This window comes from Coturnix japonica, chromosome 1 (genome assembly GCF_054131305.1).
Source record: "Coturnix japonica strain WE chromosome 1, WE-NBRP24, whole genome shotgun sequence".
In the NCBI taxonomy this organism is placed as follows: Eukaryota; Metazoa; Chordata; class Aves; order Galliformes; family Phasianidae; genus Coturnix; species Coturnix japonica.
Genome location: NC_140663.1, coordinates 2,655,967 through 2,673,756, shown reverse-complemented (window position 1 = coordinate 2,673,756; position 17,790 = coordinate 2,655,967). Strand labels below are relative to the sequence as shown.

At 38.4% G+C, this 17,790-nt stretch overlaps 1 protein-coding gene across 6 annotated transcripts in view; it reads left to right on the top strand.

The window, feature by feature from the left end:
• Positions 1-17,790, top strand: part of MKLN1 (muskelin 1) — a 94,548-nt gene that overhangs the window by 53,907 nt on the left and 22,851 nt on the right. For all 6 annotated transcript variants that reach the window (XR_014945694.1, XM_085546338.1, XM_015862503.3 and 3 more), the window contains 3 exons: positions 10,753-10,965; positions 12,729-12,950; positions 15,026-15,155. Coding sequence is in view for 5 of the 6 variants with exons in the window: in XM_085546338.1 (XP_085402464.1) it covers positions 10,753-10,965; positions 12,729-12,950; positions 15,026-15,155 (565 nt within the window). In the remaining variant the exon portion in view is untranslated. The remainder of the gene's footprint in view (positions 1-10,752; positions 10,966-12,728; positions 12,951-15,025; positions 15,156-17,790) is intronic.

The following is a 17,790-nucleotide window of genomic DNA, read 5'->3' as shown; positions in this document are numbered from 1 at the left end:
AGCCCTGTGAAGGACATGGAAATTGTGTAAATGGGTCAGGTTTCGGTGACACTATTTCTCAAACTTTTAAGTGTTTCTTGTCAAAGACTCTTCAGAGCAGACAAGGTCTTTCCATGGATTAATTGGTTAAGAGGCTAAATTCTTTCTAAATTCTAGAGGAAATTGTAGGTCAACAAGCGTCTACTGTTAGTAGGTTCAAAATGATCTAGAAAATTGGCATACGGTAAGGTGACAATTTGCTGCTAACATTAAATACTTATCCAGGCTGACAAATGTAGCAAGATCTCACGGTATGGAGAACCAACCTGAATGTCACCTGCTATTGTATTTCCAGTTAATTCTTCTATGTTGTATGGATGCTTTGCTTTATATTTGTTGACATGGATGCGTTAGCCCAAAACTTCCAATGTCATTGCAACGGAAGCATTATATTTGTGTTTGTGACATTTACATGATTGTTTTTTTAAGGTGGGGTGATATTCAAATATATAACCATATCTAGGACCAGAGGGAATGGTTTCAAACTGCTGCAGGGGAGATTCAGGCTGGACATTAGGAAGTATTACTTCTCATAAAGGGTGGTCAGGCACTGGAATGCACTGCCCAGGGGAGGTGGTGGAGTCACCGACCCTGGGGGTGTTCAAGGAGCAATTGGATGTTGTGTTGAGGGACATGGTTTAGTGGGAGCTGTTGGTAATAGGTGAACGGTTGGACTGGATGATCTTTTAGGTCTTTTCCAACCTTGGTGATTCTATGATTCTGTGATTATCTCTGTAAAACTTTTACTCTGTGATGTTTTTAAGAGTCGGAACTGAAAATCTCTCAAATATTGATCCCTTCCTGCAAATGGTGATGTAATTTGGAAGACGCTTTGAGAAATTTGGGGATTTTTTGTTGCTGTGAATACAGCAGTGTTTATGGAATTGAGATCTAGTACACTGAATCTGCCGTGTCTGAGTAGTTCTAGTTGTTAAAAGTTGCTCCGTTGTAAGAGATTCCTGGTACCACAAAAGCTCATAGGGAGAAAGCAGCTGTCCCCAAAAGCCTGCAGCAGAAACTTGGATCTTACAGTTGTACCTCTGTGCCAACTTCTTAAATAGTGTAAATGCCTACAAGAGTAGGGACAAAGGCGGCACGTACTGAAGCGAACACAATGTAATGCATTCTGGGCAGATCCTGAATATTACATGATACTGTTTTATTTCCCTTCCTGAGTAGTAGTATGATAGTTTAAAACCAGTATTTATTCTCTAAAGTGTTAGAGGATTTCAGATACGTTTGACTATAGCTTCTTCAGTGATATCTTACAAAAAAATAAGTTAGAAAATGCTTTTTACTTTCAGGGTAACTTTTTTATTTATAGTAGCCCGTATGCTTCAGAGCTTTGCCCTTCTGCTCTTGTTTCTTTGTCTTTTAACTTGAATTTTAAAATAGAAAATATGATTTCTATTTGATAAAGCTCTGAGTCTTAAGTTATTCAGTTCCATTGTGAAGTGCCCATAGTCGTTGCTTCCAGCATGCAAAAAGTGCAGGAAAACCAGCCAAACTTCAGTTATTCCTAACACCAGATGTTTCAGTGTGTGGAGATCCCTTTTGGATATTGAAGCCAGTCTCATAGAGGAAGGAGTACTTAAATGAACGCATTATGCACGGTATTCTGAAGGCTGCAAAACTTTGGCAGTCCTGGATCTTGCACGTGCCAGTCTTCAGATTATACATGGACTTCCAAAGAATTGTAAAGCCTTCAGTTGCAAAGGCTGCAGCCTGCAAAGCTAAGAACTGCTTTTATACCTTGAAGTAATACATCTTCAATAGTTGATCTGTGGCATTTATGTTCTGTTGAAAATCACTGCATCTACTCTAGCTTACAATGGACGTACTGGCCTGATTCCCTTATCTAAAGTACAGCTTCATTTTACTTTGGCTTTGTTAGGAATGCGTTGTACCATTCACTCCTTTGTGAATTACCTTTAATGCAGTATGCAGAGGTATGATAGGGTGGCTGTGCACACATCTTGGGGAAGATAACACCTTTTTGTACTGCTTGAAGTATAACAGAACTTTCAGGTAAGGATTTGGTAAAGTAAAGAATATTGGTATTTAAAAACAGCTGATTTATGTACTTCCAGGTTTTACTGACAAAAAGAACCCAGGCACCTGGAACACAACAGTAGGCTGGAATCCTTAGTACCCCATGTTCTCCCCACCCCATTGTGTAGGGAGAATGGCAGGAACAGAAAAGGCAGGGATAGAAGATGGGAGGAAAGTTTATGCTTGCCAGCAAGGTCAAAGCAGCTTCACACATGAATCAACGTTGCCTTGGGAGTAGTCTCTTGTTTCAGCTAGTCTGTAAAAGGTTTCCGTTACATTAACACTCCTCAAGCTGTGCAAATACAGGAATCCCTAAAGAAATATCGGTTACCCAATGTGGTAGCACAGGGGAAGCATTTTCATTAGTATCATAGACACTTCTTTAGTTAATTTGTCTGGATAATTACATGTTTGAAAATCTGGTAAGTTTTTGTGAATCTTGCTGCTACGAATGGGTGTAATTCTGCCACCTGACTCTGAAGACAAACTTTCTGGACAAACCCTGACTGAATGGATTTAGCTCATTGATATGTTCAGCTTTCAGACCCTGGAAGAGCTTAATATGTTTGGTGGGACTTAATCCATGAATTTTCCAGGGCTTGCAGGTGCTGAGGGACCAAGGGATTTTATTCATACTAGGATCAAGCAATCACACTGCCTTTGTATTCTTTGTTTTATCTTCTGTTTTTTTCCTCTGACATCCCATGCAAATTACTGCAAAATTGAAGATGACTTGCTCCTGTAAGTGTCATGCAGCAAAGACTGTGTGCTACACTTTGTGGTAATTGATGTGATTCGTGCAGCTGGATAATCAAATTATGTTCTGAGAATAGCTGACGAGCGATATAAATAACAATTTCACAAGCTACATCTTTCCTCATGTATCACTTAGATTTAAAGAAGATACGGCCATTTCCACAGTGCTGTTTTTTGACATAGTATTTTTGTTATATATATATATATATATATGTGTGTGTGTGTGTGTGTTATGTCTTTTTCTTGGCCTGTTCCTATAAAAGCAAACAGAAGAAGCCTACATTGAACTCTACTTAAAATCTGAGAAGGCATTCTCATAAGCCATTGGTTAGCTGGAGGGGAAAAGTTACACAGCCACTTCTATGGTGTTGTAACACCTCTGGGTCCAAACTATTCCTTTTCTTCTCCTTAAAGCTGTCATCACTTTCCATTAAACATCTGAGAGCTCGTGGCTGAATTGCTTAGACCAATATGAAATTTTAAGTTTATCTTTTCAAAAACAATTAATTATTTCTAACCCTGCTGTGCCCTCAGGGAGGTTTCAAAACAGGGACGTGTTTCACATCTTTGATTAAACAACTCATAAATTACAAGTTTAAGTATCTTCAGCCTGCTGGGCTGTTGGTCTGTTTTAAGCCAAATAACTTGCATCTGCAGAGGAATCTTTCTCTTAGCTGGACGACTTCTTTGCTAACTATTGTTACTGGTAACCATAGGACAACGTGAACTTAGCAGTGCATTTGAACATGACCTCATTCAACATCCTGCAATTGTTTGTGGGGTTAGTTGAATTCGGCCCACGAAGGACATTGTCCTGAGGGCTCATATCTCAGACCTGGTGACAGATTGTTATGTTTCATCAGCGTTACTGAAAGCAAAACTGAGCAGATGATGGGTAACAAACTAACAATTTGCTCATTAAAACTTAATAAGCTGCAGTTTTTACTGTTCGTTGCTGTGAGTAGCACTGGTTTTGTGAGTAACTTGTTTGTTTTGTTAGAAGTAGCACAATATTAATGCTTTTTTGTAGCAAAGTTATTTTGTGTGAGATCACTCCAGTACTTGACTTATTTGCATTTGTAAGCTGAATCAAGCAGGCTGGAAGATCTATTTTTAACTGTAAACTGATACCTGAGCAAGGCCTTCATGTGTTCTTGCAGCCCGCTTCATATAAATGAAAGAACTTTTACCTGTGCTTTGTGTGCTTGAAACTGTGGGGTTTTGTTTTTTCTTCCCTCTTTTCATTATTATTCTGCTTGCACGGAAACTCTCTTGATCACTGGATGACTTGGTTTATTGTAACATGATGTTCCACAGTGCTGGAAGGCCTTGATTATACCTAGGTTGTGAGAGCAAGCCAGGTGAGAACACACTGCTTAGACAAGGCCTGGGAATATGGCTCCTTGCATGTGCAGTGATGCAGATATCGGTATCTAAAGCTGTTTTCACACAGTAGGTAAGCTCGCTCACACAGCTCTCAAAACAAAGATATTGGTGCTTTGGAAAGTTCTTGAGTCAACTTAAAGGACATATTTTATTTCCTTAAGTTGCATTAATTGTAGTTCACTAAAAGCCAATAGGTCATGAGCTAGTTCATTTATGTTATGAAAATACCCTGACATTAGCTGTTTCTGCAAGCAGGCCTGCTGGGAGACTAATTTTTAGCAGATAATTTGATGGGAGGAGAACAGAAGCATCTGTTCATTTTCATAGCGTCATCCATGTGCTGCACAGCATCTCCGCTTATCTGTGTGGTAATGAACCTGCTCTGCTCTCTGAAGGATGGAACAGGCAATCTGAGTAAATTCTTACGTGGTGCTGGAGGGGATGACCTGCCCACGGGTCATCAAATCCTGGCCACTGTGATCATAAAGGTCCATGTTACATATCTGAGCTTAATAGTTTGATTTATAAGTTCATTGAACCATTTTTCACAAATAGACCGTGGGACTGTTTAATTTTACTTAAAAGCAAAGAAAGTCTCTGTAGGGAGTGTTAAGCTTGAGGGTGAGTAGTATCAACACTGAGTATCCCAAATGTGGATGCACTTCAGGAATAAAAAAGCTTAAACTTGTTTAATTTTTTTTTTTCTCGCCTAAAGTGAGCAATATAGATGAATCATAACCATGTACTAAAGCTGCCTCTGACTTTAATCTGCTCCATCATGTCCGAGTCAGATTCCCAGAAAGGACTTTGGAACTAAATCTATTTTGTTGCATTGCTATAGGAGGTTACTCGTAAGCAGATTAGGCACAGCTCAAATGCTATGTCAACTGTCTGAGCGAAGGATAGGTTGTCTTAGCTGAAACTAGATATGTTAATAGCCTGGTATTTGCAAATGCTTGTCAGCAACTTTCTGGTATCCAAGGCTAATATTTATCATAAGACATTCTACTTTGCATGAAAAATGGTGTAGGTGTGTGTCTTTCCAACACTGGCCTTGGGGGGCTTTAAGGGTGGTGCTTCTTAGCCAGGTTCTGATCTGCTTAATAGATTTCCTAAAGTATTTATTGGCAGAATATATTTAACTCATACACTCTCCAAGTATCATCATTATAGCTGGCGCAGCAACTGTGAAAGTAAGTTATAATAGCCATTGTATTTCATAAATAGGAACAAGAGTATCTTAAGGCTGAATGAAAACGCAAGGCTGCTGACCTACAGTACCTTCGTATGATACCTTAAGTTTTTACCTGAGGCAAACTTACAGAGTAATTGGATGAACTGAATGTATATTGAGCATGCAGAAAATTTATTTATTTATTTAGCTACTCTTGCACTCTTTAGAACATTTGAAATCCTAGTTCAGTGTCTTGCTGCATATTTATACCCTCTGTGAAGTTCAAAGGTTATTTTTGCATCTAGTGACGGAGCTGTCAAGTCCTGGACATCAAGTAACACTCATAGCACTGATTTTTGCCATCGTATTGAATAAGGTAGCTGGGATGCAAGAGGCTCTTGCACCCTTTAAAAGCCCTTGCAGATGGCTCACATCTGTAGCATGTCCCTGTTGTGTGATTCAGCTCTTGCGGTTAGTTGGTAATTGTATGAGCATTAAAAGCAGGGCAGCAACCTCCATTCACTTGATGTTTGGGGTTGATGGGCAGCGCTGGTGCCACATGTTACCATAAAAAGCACTAGATGTATGCTTTTAATAGATTTCTGGTATCTTCAGTTATGAGAAACGTGAAATGCTTTCTATGAGCAACTAATATGAGATTTTTTTGTGTTGCTGTAGCTTCTCTTGCTGAATTTAGAAATTATCTAAAGCAAATCTTGTGAACTTCTGCTTAGATTAAATGTCTCTGAAGTATGTGTTACCTGAACACTTGGCGCTGATGCACTATTAACAGTCTTAAAAGGGTGTGAAGATTTGATTGTGATTCTGCAAATGCAAAGATTCGTATGCATTTCCTATTAGATCGTGTAGAACTTCATCCTTCATTTTGGGATGATGCTGGTGGAGAAGGAAGAAACGAATTATATTCTGAATCCGCTGAAATGCACTTTGCAACTGGGAAATGAGACCAGTTAATCTCTGCAGTGGTGTGTAGGCAGGAGGGACTATGTGTTGCGTGACGGCCTGCTCTCCGAATGGGAAACAAAGTAGGTTGTTTGTGTCTTTTTATGTCTTAGTCCCAGTTTGCTTTAGGACAAGAGCATTTACCTCATGACGCTTATTTTTGAACTTTATACTGGAGACAATGTTCACATTCCATTCAGTCTTTTAAAGCACCAAGAAGGGAGAATTAGTCAGCTGTTCTTTGTTTTTATTTCCCTGACTCTTGAACAGGGTCCAGGCTTGCTCCTGAGGTTTTTCATCTGGATCAGCCTGAATAACACACAACTTTCTTGTGACTGAAAACCCTTTGTTTTCAAAAGGTTATGATAACCAAAGGAAGCCAAGCTCCCCAATTTCTTGTTTTGGAGGTGGGAAGTTGAACCAGCTTCATGGAGTTCTGTTCACATCAAAGAAGGTTTGTAGGACTCTTATTTAAAAGCAAAACAAAAAAGAAAGCGATCATGTTAGTGCCTTAGCAGAGCAAGCCAGGATGCTGTTGCTAAGATGATGCATGGCGATTCTGGCATAAATAGTTATTAGAGTAGACCCTACCCTAAGGAGTCCCAATCCTTTCTTTCCTATATAGGAACAAATCAATTATTCTAAGGAGGCAGTGTTGTCTCTCGATGCTGTTGTGTTGCTTTTTGAAAACGTTTTGTAAGTTAGTCCTTAAGTGGGATAATTGCTTTCAGCATTTGCAAGTTAAATGAAGAAAGCTCTAATTAGATTTTATAAAGTGGCTTAGCACGTTGAGAAGGCTTTTCATAAAGTATGCTGTGTATTCATTTGGCGTTGTGCAACTGAATTTTGTGAGGCACTGACAAAACTAAAAGATCCTGTTTGGCCTTGGTTGCTTCTAGGCACTTAAAAGATCGAAACCTTGTCTTATCTACTCCTAGCTATATATGCTCTGTTCTTTTCCCTACATCCTTTGGGTCGTTTATTTCTATTCTAGAGTCTGAAGCAGTTGCAGTCAAGACTAAGCTGCTCGAGGACTGTATTGTTTAAGTAGGGAACAGAAGCTTGGTATTCTGCACCACTTGAAAATGGTGCCATGGCACACAGTGTTTGATCTGTCTTGATTGTTATTATGCTGTGCTAATTGTGCAGTGGTACTGGGTGGTAGAGAGCCACTTTATTCAGGTTAGCCTTAGCTCTGTGGGGGCTCTGGTTGAGTTGTACAGGAGCCAAAGTGCCCAAGTGCTCAAGCTTAGTAATCTTTAGTATTGCTTGGTGTCATGTAGATCTGAAATGCAATACGCTAATGCTTTATTATTGCCACCATAGCATTGGCATAAACGGAGGGACTAGCCCAAGCAGCTTAACACATTGTTAACCGTCTGAATAAGAATTTAGACTGGTCAAAAGCTTCTTTCACATGTGGTTTCTGCAGTGTGCATGCCAGAAACTTCATGGTGAGAACTGGAAAGTGTTCCCAAAGCCAGTGTTTATTCAGATCGCTGGGCAGTGTTGCTTGATATGTCTTAGGAGAGCCTATTTTAACTGGCTGTGCTCTGTTTGGAGAGTAATGCCTCTGCTAACTCAGTTGATTGGTTCTTAGAATTGTAGAATCATTAAGGTTGGAAAAAACCTCTAAGACCATCTAGTCCAACCATCGACTCATTGCCACCATGTCCCCAAGCACAACATCTACTCATGAAGCTTCATTTGCAAAAAATGTTTATCGCATGTGCTAGGAACCTTGGAGATAACAGCAGTGAAAGTAGACCTAAAGGAAGTAATGCTTAATGAAAAGTCCTGCACTGATCTGCAATCACTTGTCATTACCACAAGACCAAGTCAATGCAGGCTAGATGGAATTTTCTTTGCCTTCTAGTCTGCTCAATAAGACTTGACTTTACCTTCTCTTTGGTTTATCGGTTTCTCCATGACAAGTTGAAGTAGTGTGTTCTTTGAGAAACAGGCTCACTATTGTAGCTGTGTAAAGGAGACTTTGGATCAACATTTGTAACCACCCACAGACTCTTGATTCATTTAACCACATGTGCCTTGATGTTTTAGTCATTTTTTAGTATCTGCCCATATCTGTCTCTATAAATGGACTTCGTGTCTCCCACTGAAGTATGTTCATACTACAAGAGCTTTTTTAAGCTAAGTGGGTAGCCCTCATATCAAGTGTTGTTTAGTGGACTTATTTACTCCTGTTGGTAATCACACAACCATACACACTTAGTTCTGTATGACCTCCTAAGTGGTACAGAGCTCTAACTTCAGTTTTCTTTGTTAAAAGATGATGACCTGGAGGAAGCTTTCTGTGTGACTAAATACAATCCATTCTAAGGCAGGTTCTGTGACTTTAAGTCAAAGGTGAAATTCTTGTGAGCTTGAGGTGAAGTTTATCTACCTGCGGTCTGTAGGTATGGTCAAACTTAATAACTTTAAAAAGTCGTGCATGATTAATGCATAGCTGTTATCTTGACAAACAACACATTTTTCTTGCATTTGTTTTTCATCTTAACATGGTCTTGAGAATTGAAGCTTGTTTTCTGTAGTACCTGTGCTGTTAACTCCGTTGGTTTAAAACTAGTGTTGCGTGTGCTTAGTACCTGAACCTCCTGCCTGTATTCAAATTTCATTGAAGATGCATCTCTTCTACAATGCAAAGCAGGTCAAGAAATTAATAAGTTTGGAGATTTATTCTTGAAGGCTCGTAAGACATTATTTAAGCAAATCTGACACTATCTATTATAGCCCAGAGAGACCATACAGTGTTGTGAGGTTGAGATATTTAAATCAGTGGGTTCATTTATTAAAAAGAAAATTGCAGTGACATGACAAATGGAAAGGGGTCAGAAAGGGCCAATTTCAGACATGTGGGTCCTAAATTCCCTCTAGGTAGCAGCTGTGCCACGGCAATAACATGCTCTTTGGCCGAGGAACAGTGGAACATCTTCCAGTGTCCTCTATAACAAGAGATGGACTTTATCTATAGGGGTGTTGCTTACTTATGTATCAGGGACAGCCATTGTGAATATATGAGTCAACGTCTATTCTGCAAAGAAACTTATCTCATGTGTTCTGAATAGGATTCTTTGGAATATGGTAGCTTGTTTTTTTCCAGGATCAAGAATGTTGCTACTTTCTCTTTCACCTTCTTCCATATGACCAAAGGCAACGAATGAACTTTTGCTGTGTTTCAGGATTTCACACTAATGTTTCACTGCTGTCAGTATTTTTTTCTGAAAAGAAAATTATCTTAATCACTACAAAACAGCTAATGCTCAAATTTGTAATAGTTGCTGGCTTGCTTTGTATTTACCAACTATGAGCATTTTAGTTCACGTCTTTGTATTGTTTAATTAACTCAAACAGTAGTTTGCAGCAACTATTTTTTAATGAAGAATTCCTTTTTATCAAAATTTGTGAAGAATATTTCATCAGTTTACTTTAATTTCAGTTTATTTTAAATGGAACGATACGGTTAGATACGTGTCATTTATCTGTAAGCATAACACTAGTTACTTTCTTCTGGCTGATCTCTTGCCAATACGGCTTTCCCCATCTTGATTTCTAGTATTTTGGAGTACAGCAACACCCATTTGTATGCTTCAAGATGAGTATAGGAAGGCTTTGAAAACTAGGCTTGCCTGAAGTAGAAGGCAGTACTGTCCAGCACTGCATAGTATAATCTAAATGTCATTGAATAAATTACTCTGTGATTTGAAGTTAAGCACCTTGGATGGATAAGGGCATAATAATTTGACAGTCTCTTCTCTCTGAAGATCATAACTCAGGGCAGTTTTACTTACTGTAAGAAACTTCCCTGTAGTTGGAGCTGGAATAACAGTATCTGTTTCGTGAAGGATGGAGTGCTTTTGTTGCCTTCAAAGACCCATTACAGGATATGATTGCTTGTGGGAGTGTCTGGTTATGATCTGTTAGAAAACAGTCTATTAATAAAACAGAGCCTCATGTAATAGAGCACGTCTTAATCTTCTTCCTAAGTAGTTATTTATAGGCTGTGACATCTTAATTTGCTCTCATGTACATCAGCTTCTGTTATTTTAAAAGATCAGGTAGCTTTCACATGCCTCTGAGCATCAGTTCTGGAGGGAATGGTCTATTTTACAGACAGGCATTATGTTAGAAGTTTTACTGTTTTGTTTAGCCAGTATTTTTCTAATGCACAAATAAATTATAGAAAGTCCTGTTATATTGTTATTTATATATTAAGCCTATATTTGACTGGCACAAATTTTCCTGAACATTCAAGGGATTTCCACTTTCTGATGATATTCATTTGTCATGAATGGGTTGTGATCTATCCAGAACACTGTAAATATGCTTTACTCTTCATTTTTTGTGGTTGTTTTCTTTATTAGAGTGGGCCCAGTGCCAGATCTTGTCACAAAATGTGCATTGATATTCAACGAAGACAGATCTACACGCTGGGTCGCTACCTGGATTCCTCTGTGAGGAACAGCAAATCTCTGAAAAGTGACTTCTATCGCTATGACATTGACACGAACACATGGATGCTACTGAGTGAAGACACTGCAGCTGATGGGGGTCCAAAGCTGGTGTTCGATCATCAGGTCAGCTGCACTGATATTTTAGCACAAGTTCCTTTATATATATACACCTTTTAGTTCAAATATATACACACGCTTTTTTTTTCCCTCAGTGTTTTTGAATCATAATTTCGATCATAGCCTTTTGCAATTTAGAATTGCTATACCAGGTAACATTTCAATGATGGGGAAAGTTACGATCTGCACTCAGTTAATTTCAAATAGCATTGTTGTCTAATGCAGTTGATTACTGGTATTCCAATGAAATCGAGTGGGATCATAAAAACATTTTTAAACTAATTCATTTTATTTATTAAGACACGCTTTATTAAAGCTGAAAGCACAGTTCATCTGTTTTTAATCAGACTTGCTGAGCTGGGTTTGCAGATCAGCCCACTGAGTACACATTGGGGAACAATTTGCGAAGCTGTGTGTGCTACCTTCAGAAGAATACTGTAAGCAAGACGCTGAAATGAGGCCAACAGGATCAGGATTCTTAAAAAGAAAGTCGATTATCTTTTATTTTGTGAAATGCTCTTGCTTGGTAGAGATTGAAATCTTAGAATAGTAGCTACTAATCTTTTAGAAAGCTGCACCTCTCCACATATTAAAATTACTCTATTTTTAATCAAGTTGTATATTCAATGGCTTTTGTGTCCTTGAAAAAGACATTTGGTTCTTAGTTGTTTTTATAAAGCATGGCCAAGAGATAATGCATCAGTATTTGTTTTTAAAGTGTCCCAAGAACTTACTGGTGCTGTTTTGTAACCAAAGCTGTTGTCTGCCAGCACAATATGCAATTCTGCTGACACCATAAATTAGATGTGTTGCCTGCAGAACAAAAGCCAATCAGTCATTCTGTTCTATTAATAACAAATATCAGTCTTCCAGGTGTTGAGCAAAAGCAAATGATCAGCTGGCAAGACTACTTTGGGTACCTTGTTTGCCTCCTTCTGAAATATTCTTGTTTTCCTGCTATCTCTGAGGAAAGCATGTCCTCCCTGAATTCTTTCTCAATCTACAGCTTTCTCTTCTCTCCCTCACTGCGTACTGTGATACCAGATGTTGTTTAACCTTCATAAAAACGTGCTGCCTGGGAAAAGTTGCATGTAGGCTTTCCTGAGTAGCATCTGTCTTCTTGTGTTTTTCTGTATCTTTTCCCCTGGTGTTTCGTAGACATCTCCATTGCACTCTGAAAACATCACCTGGAATCAGGGAATTGGTTTCATTTGTACTGATGCATCTTATGTGTGCCATAACTTGAATTCTGGCATTGAGGGTAAACTTTTTTCTGCTGCAATCTTTTCAAGGATTCCTGGCCAGGTTACAGACCTATTTTATGTTGAAGTAGTGAAAGCAACACTAAATATGTGACTGAGATGGAAGCTGAGTAAAAGATCACTGGTTGTTCTCAGTGCAGTTGTGTTGTGTTCAGTAAACTAGCAGTGACTTTGTTTACTTTTTGACAGAATTATCTATGGATTCTGGATAAAAAATTATATTTTTTTTCCCCTAAAATAAGCAATTAGAAGCAGACGAGTGAAGCCCTTTTTTGCTCATGAAATCAACAAGCTGATATTAGATTCAAGCTCTAAACTAAGGAACTGTTTTCTAATATCTGTCAACCACGAAGACATATGTGTTCTTTTCTGTTCACAAGAGTTTCAGATGTGCCAAGTACTATCTAACTTACTAGATATCACTTGCAGGGGAGGGATGCGTAATCATAAAGCCAAGTATGTTCAGATCTTAATGTTCTTTCTTAGAAACTTCTCTTGTTCTTACAGATGTGTATGGATTCTGAAAAACACATGATATATACCTTCGGAGGCAGAATTTTGACCTGTAATGGCAGTGTTGATGACAGCAGAGCCAGCGAACCACAGTTCAGTGGATTGTTTGCTTTCGACTGCCAGTGTCAGACATGGAAACTTCTGAGAGAGGATTCCTGTAATGCTGGACCTGAGGATATCCAGTCCCGAATAGGCCACTGTATGTTGTTCCATTCTGTAAGTATCCACACCATACTTTGATTCATACTGTCTGATCTTAAAGAGAACATCTAGTTTTGATTGTCTTGCAGGCTCTTTAATCTTCCAAATGATGTGTTGTCTCACTTGTTTTTATGTTCAGTGATCTAGTGCTTTTTTTGGTAAGTGCAGGTGATATTAATTGAAGTCTCAGGCAAAGTTTTCATGACTTAAACTGAATAGAAATTAAAGCAAAAACAAGGTGAATTCTAAATTGGTTCTAATTAAATAAGAGCATTGAACCGCAGTCCACTGGTTGAATTTACTCAGAAGTGTTTTCAGAGTTAGTAAAGCATCTTGGAATCTTCTGTAGTTACAGAATGTGTTTTCTAGACCAGGAATGGTAAACTTGACTAGAGCGGAGCTTACCTGATGTGCATTCAGAAGCACAGGTGCCCAGCTGCTGCATGTTATCATGATCAGCTATTAAGTTTGGTTCAGATGGCATTATAGGCTCTTAATCCAGGGCCTGATGGGGAGCAGCAGAGCGTTTGATGATAGTGTGGCACTTTATTACTGAGTAGATAAACAGAAAATAAAAATCTTCTGTTCCTTTTCCACTTGTGCTCATCTGCTGATTAAGTGCAGGACATAGGATCTGCAGGATGAGGGTTGTAAAGCGTTGTATATGCACTGGACTACCTTTCTGTGCAGATACTTTCAGTAGAATAACGCAGTACAGAGGGGATTTATATCAACTATGAAGCTTCAGTGGGTAGACATGGTGTAATGGCAGTTCTGCACTGAATTTACACGACACTTTCTTAGTGGCAGCAAACAAGTTTTCAGAGTTTTGCTGATGTTGAACTTTGATTTGGGGATGGAAGTAGGAAGGGAACTAATTAATATTGTGGCATGCATGTGTTCTGACATTACAATTGAAAACTGACCAGTTTGAAGAGTATTTCCCTTTCAAATGAAAGATCAGAAGTTTCATAGTGATTGCCATGCTTTTAGAGATCTCAATTCCATTTTTGCTTATAGAGACTCTCTAAAATTTGGTTCTACAAAAAAGAAAAGAAAATTAATGCCACAAAATTCTGCCTTGATACCAGAGGATTTAACAAGTATATGCCCATGGTAAACTTAAGAAGATAGATTTCAACAAGCAGTGACAATTTGGGTACTTTGCTGTTTTCTCAGTCTTTTGTAAGAAAAACAATCTACCTCTTATGGGCTTTCTACTTGATGAGCTTGAAAGAGGTGATAAACCTGGCTTTTTGCATATTTGCCTGTTCTTAGTGTCTTGATACCTTTATCAGTTACTCTTAATTTGTTTGTTCTTGGTTTAAACCATGAAATTACTATGTAGTAAGTTTTTTTTGACACTAGATTACTTAGATTGGAGAAGACCATTAAGATCATCAAGTCCAACCATCGCCTAATACTGCCAAGTCTGCTACTACTAAGCAGTGTCTCTTAGTGCCATGTCCACGCATCCCTTAAATACCTCCATGAATGGGGAGGTCCACCAGTGCCCTGAGCAGCCTGTTATAACGACTACCCTGCCCATGAAGAAATTCTTCCTGCCATCCAGTCTGCATTTCCCCTGGTACAACTTGAGGCTCTTCTCTTGAGACACTTCTAAATGAGACTTGAAAAATGAACTGATGTTTCAAAATTCTGATCTTACAGTTTGGGCAGGGCTGTATCCATTACTGTGTAAAATTTGCTTGGTTACTCTGGAATGAATACTCTGTTGGATCCAGATTTATAGTCTTAGACTGAGAAAATAATGTTTTCTAAAATTGCATTTGTTTGGGGTGGAGAAATAGGAACCCTCAGTATATGGGTGTAGCTCTTGAAACTGAGAAGACAGGAATGAAAAAGATTAAGAATGGAATCAAGAATTACGTCATTTTTACTAAGTCCGTTAATAACAGACTGTTGTGCATAATTCTGTCAATCATTGTGGATATAGATGTAGTAGATGTTTACCAAATTGGCTTGATTTTAAATTTAGAAGAAAAATGTGTTACTCTTTCATTCATTAATGTTTCTGTGAAACAGAAATAAGGAACCCGGTTAAGGAATATTTTTTTCTTCCTTTCTAGAAAAATCGCTGCTTATATGTATTTGGTGGCCAGAGATCAAAAACTTACTTGAATGATTTCTTCAGCTACGATGTAGACAGCGACCATGTGGATATCATATCAGATGGTACTAAGAAAGATTCAGGGATGGGTAAGTGTATGACTACCAAGTAAGACCTTCACATTGGTACAAATGAGAAATATATTGCTAAGTAGATGAATGGCCAACTGCGGAGTCCTGTGGTATCAGGTTAGCATCCTTAGCCAGCCCTGTGTACCCAAGTGAACTCCACAGTATGTAGGTTAAACTTATGCCAGCGCTTTTGTCCTCCTCGTCATTTGATACCTCCGTCTTTTAGCGCAATACAAATAATTGATGCATGAAACCATATGCCCATCAAACAAACAAACAAAAAGAAAAAAATAATGGAAAAAAAACCAGCAAAATTAAACTTAAAAGAGCATTTTTGCAGTTTCAGCTAAAATAAGGGAAAAACTTAAAAATGATTGTCTGTGGGAACAGGGAAAGGAGCTTTTTAACTTCTATGGAGTTAAAGGTGCTGTGAAACAGTAATCATTAGCTTGGTTTGAGATGCAGAAAGGCAGGTAGGATATCGAAAGAAATGGAACAGAGGGGCAGAGGTTATTTTGCCTTATCAGAGCTGATGAGGAAAATGAGGTTTCTGCTGCACATGAGCTGATGTACTTTCTCTAAATTGAGGAAGGAGAGCTTAAATCTGCTAGGAGTATGGAGTAAAGTTTCAGTCCTGTTTGGTTCATGAGACTGGAACTGTATACAGAAGTCCTGTTTACCAGAATCCTCTAAAAACACCCAGAAGACACGGCCTTAAAGAATCGATTTTAAGCCTTTTCTCCTCAAACGTGACATAAAAGGAAAAGAATGGTCATTTTGGAAAGAGAATTTCAGCTTGTATAAAGCACATTGTTTTCCGCTCTTGCAGATATCCTGATTTTTGAGCCTGTGGCTTGGAAGTTGAAATTTGTGTTATACTGTTTACTGTGATGAGAGAATTTATTAATGCTTCTGGTATTATGTGTAATGTAATAACAAGCTTGGTCCAGCCACCAAAATCTCAAGAGGCTGATTTTTTTTACCTTAAATCTAGGATTGTCACCATATTTTGATCAGGCTTAATCCTAACGAGTAATTTTACTGAACTTCTGAAGTAAATTATTGATGGTTATGAGTTACTGTTTGCTCATTCAATTTAGGTATGTCAGTGAAGGAGAAGAGTACCCAAACACTTACTCTCAGGAATGATTTATTTACTTCATTGCTTCCAAGAAACAGTTTGTATTGATGACAGTCTTATTTAATAAGGTGCCTGCATGTTGCCTGATGCTGCTCTGTGCATATCCACACACTGTGGTCGTTAGAGACTTCTAAGTTTTGGGTTTCTTTTGTTTTTTTTTTTCTTATGGTTTTACTAGCATTCTTCCATTTTGCTTTTTTAAAACTGCATTTCTTAATAGCCTGAAGCTTTGAAATATGTGGTTGTGAACTATCACTTGTGTTAACTTCACATTGAAAGTTATTGAGCTTGTATTAAAGCTAGTAAAGACACTGATCACCACCTCTCAGTGAATATATTATCTGCAAAGTTCAGTTAAGCAAATGAGAATAAATTATTTAACCTTCCATCCCGTTCCCACAGGCCCCTGAGTGGTGAATGGTAGGCATGGTAAGAAATGAGTCATTGAAAATAATTCACAAGACTTTCAGTTCATGGTTGTTGTATATGTGAAAAGTAAACAAACAGATTCCAATGTTTCCTTTGCTTTTGAAAGAAAATGCTAAAATTCTGTGCGTCTTAACAGGAACAGAGCAAAATGCCTGATACATACAGACAGTAAATATTGATAGCATTATTTTTTGCCCCCAAAAAGCAAGTCTCTGTGTTCTTGTTAGGTGATGGTATGTTGGTTTGATCTGCGTGAACTAAGTGATTGGTTGCTGTGGAGTTTTATGCTGCTTGGTGTGATGAGTCAAGTCGAAGGTGCCTGACCTAAATGTTCCTACAAAGTCCCATGATTACATTTTGTTTCTGGCTCGCATATGGCATTCAGTTCTATTCTTAGTTGAGCTATTTTTACTTTATCTAAAAACTTAATTGTTCATTTGTTTAAAATTTCCAGTGCAGCAGTGAGAAGACGAGAAAAAAAAATTAATGTAGTAAAACATGAAGGCGTATCAGTAATATGAAGTAGGTGCTACACCAAAAAATTATGGTGATGTGTTGGTTTTGCTACTATCTGATCTTGTGGATGAGATGTTGATGCTATTTAGTCGTTCTTTACTCTTTGTAGTACTTTAGTTGTTGGTTGTGGAAAATCAATTCCTTGCGTAGATAATGTGCTTGAGATAAAGGACTGTAAGCTGTAGCAAGTTCAGACATACTTTGTTTATTTGGAAAATATTAAGATTTGACCAAGGTACAGCTTCTGAAAGATTGGTTTGCATATAGAGCTCTCCCGGATTTGCCTACTAAAAATCTCTTGTTACTGAATCTGCTTTGAGCGTAGACAAGTCTCACGCCTCTTTTTGTCTTCCAGTTGCACTTGCCTCCTCCATGGGGTGAGCACTGGTGCTTCCTCCAGCTCAGTGCAACCAAAACGCTAGTGCTTTCTCCCTGTTGTCAGAGGAAGGCACCAAAATAGAGTTAAAACTCTTCATATTGGTTATCCTTCGCTGGTGTGATAAGTATCACAAGCAAGATTCATTAGGTCAGCTGGAGAAATGGCCAAAACGGGACTGAGGAAGGGAG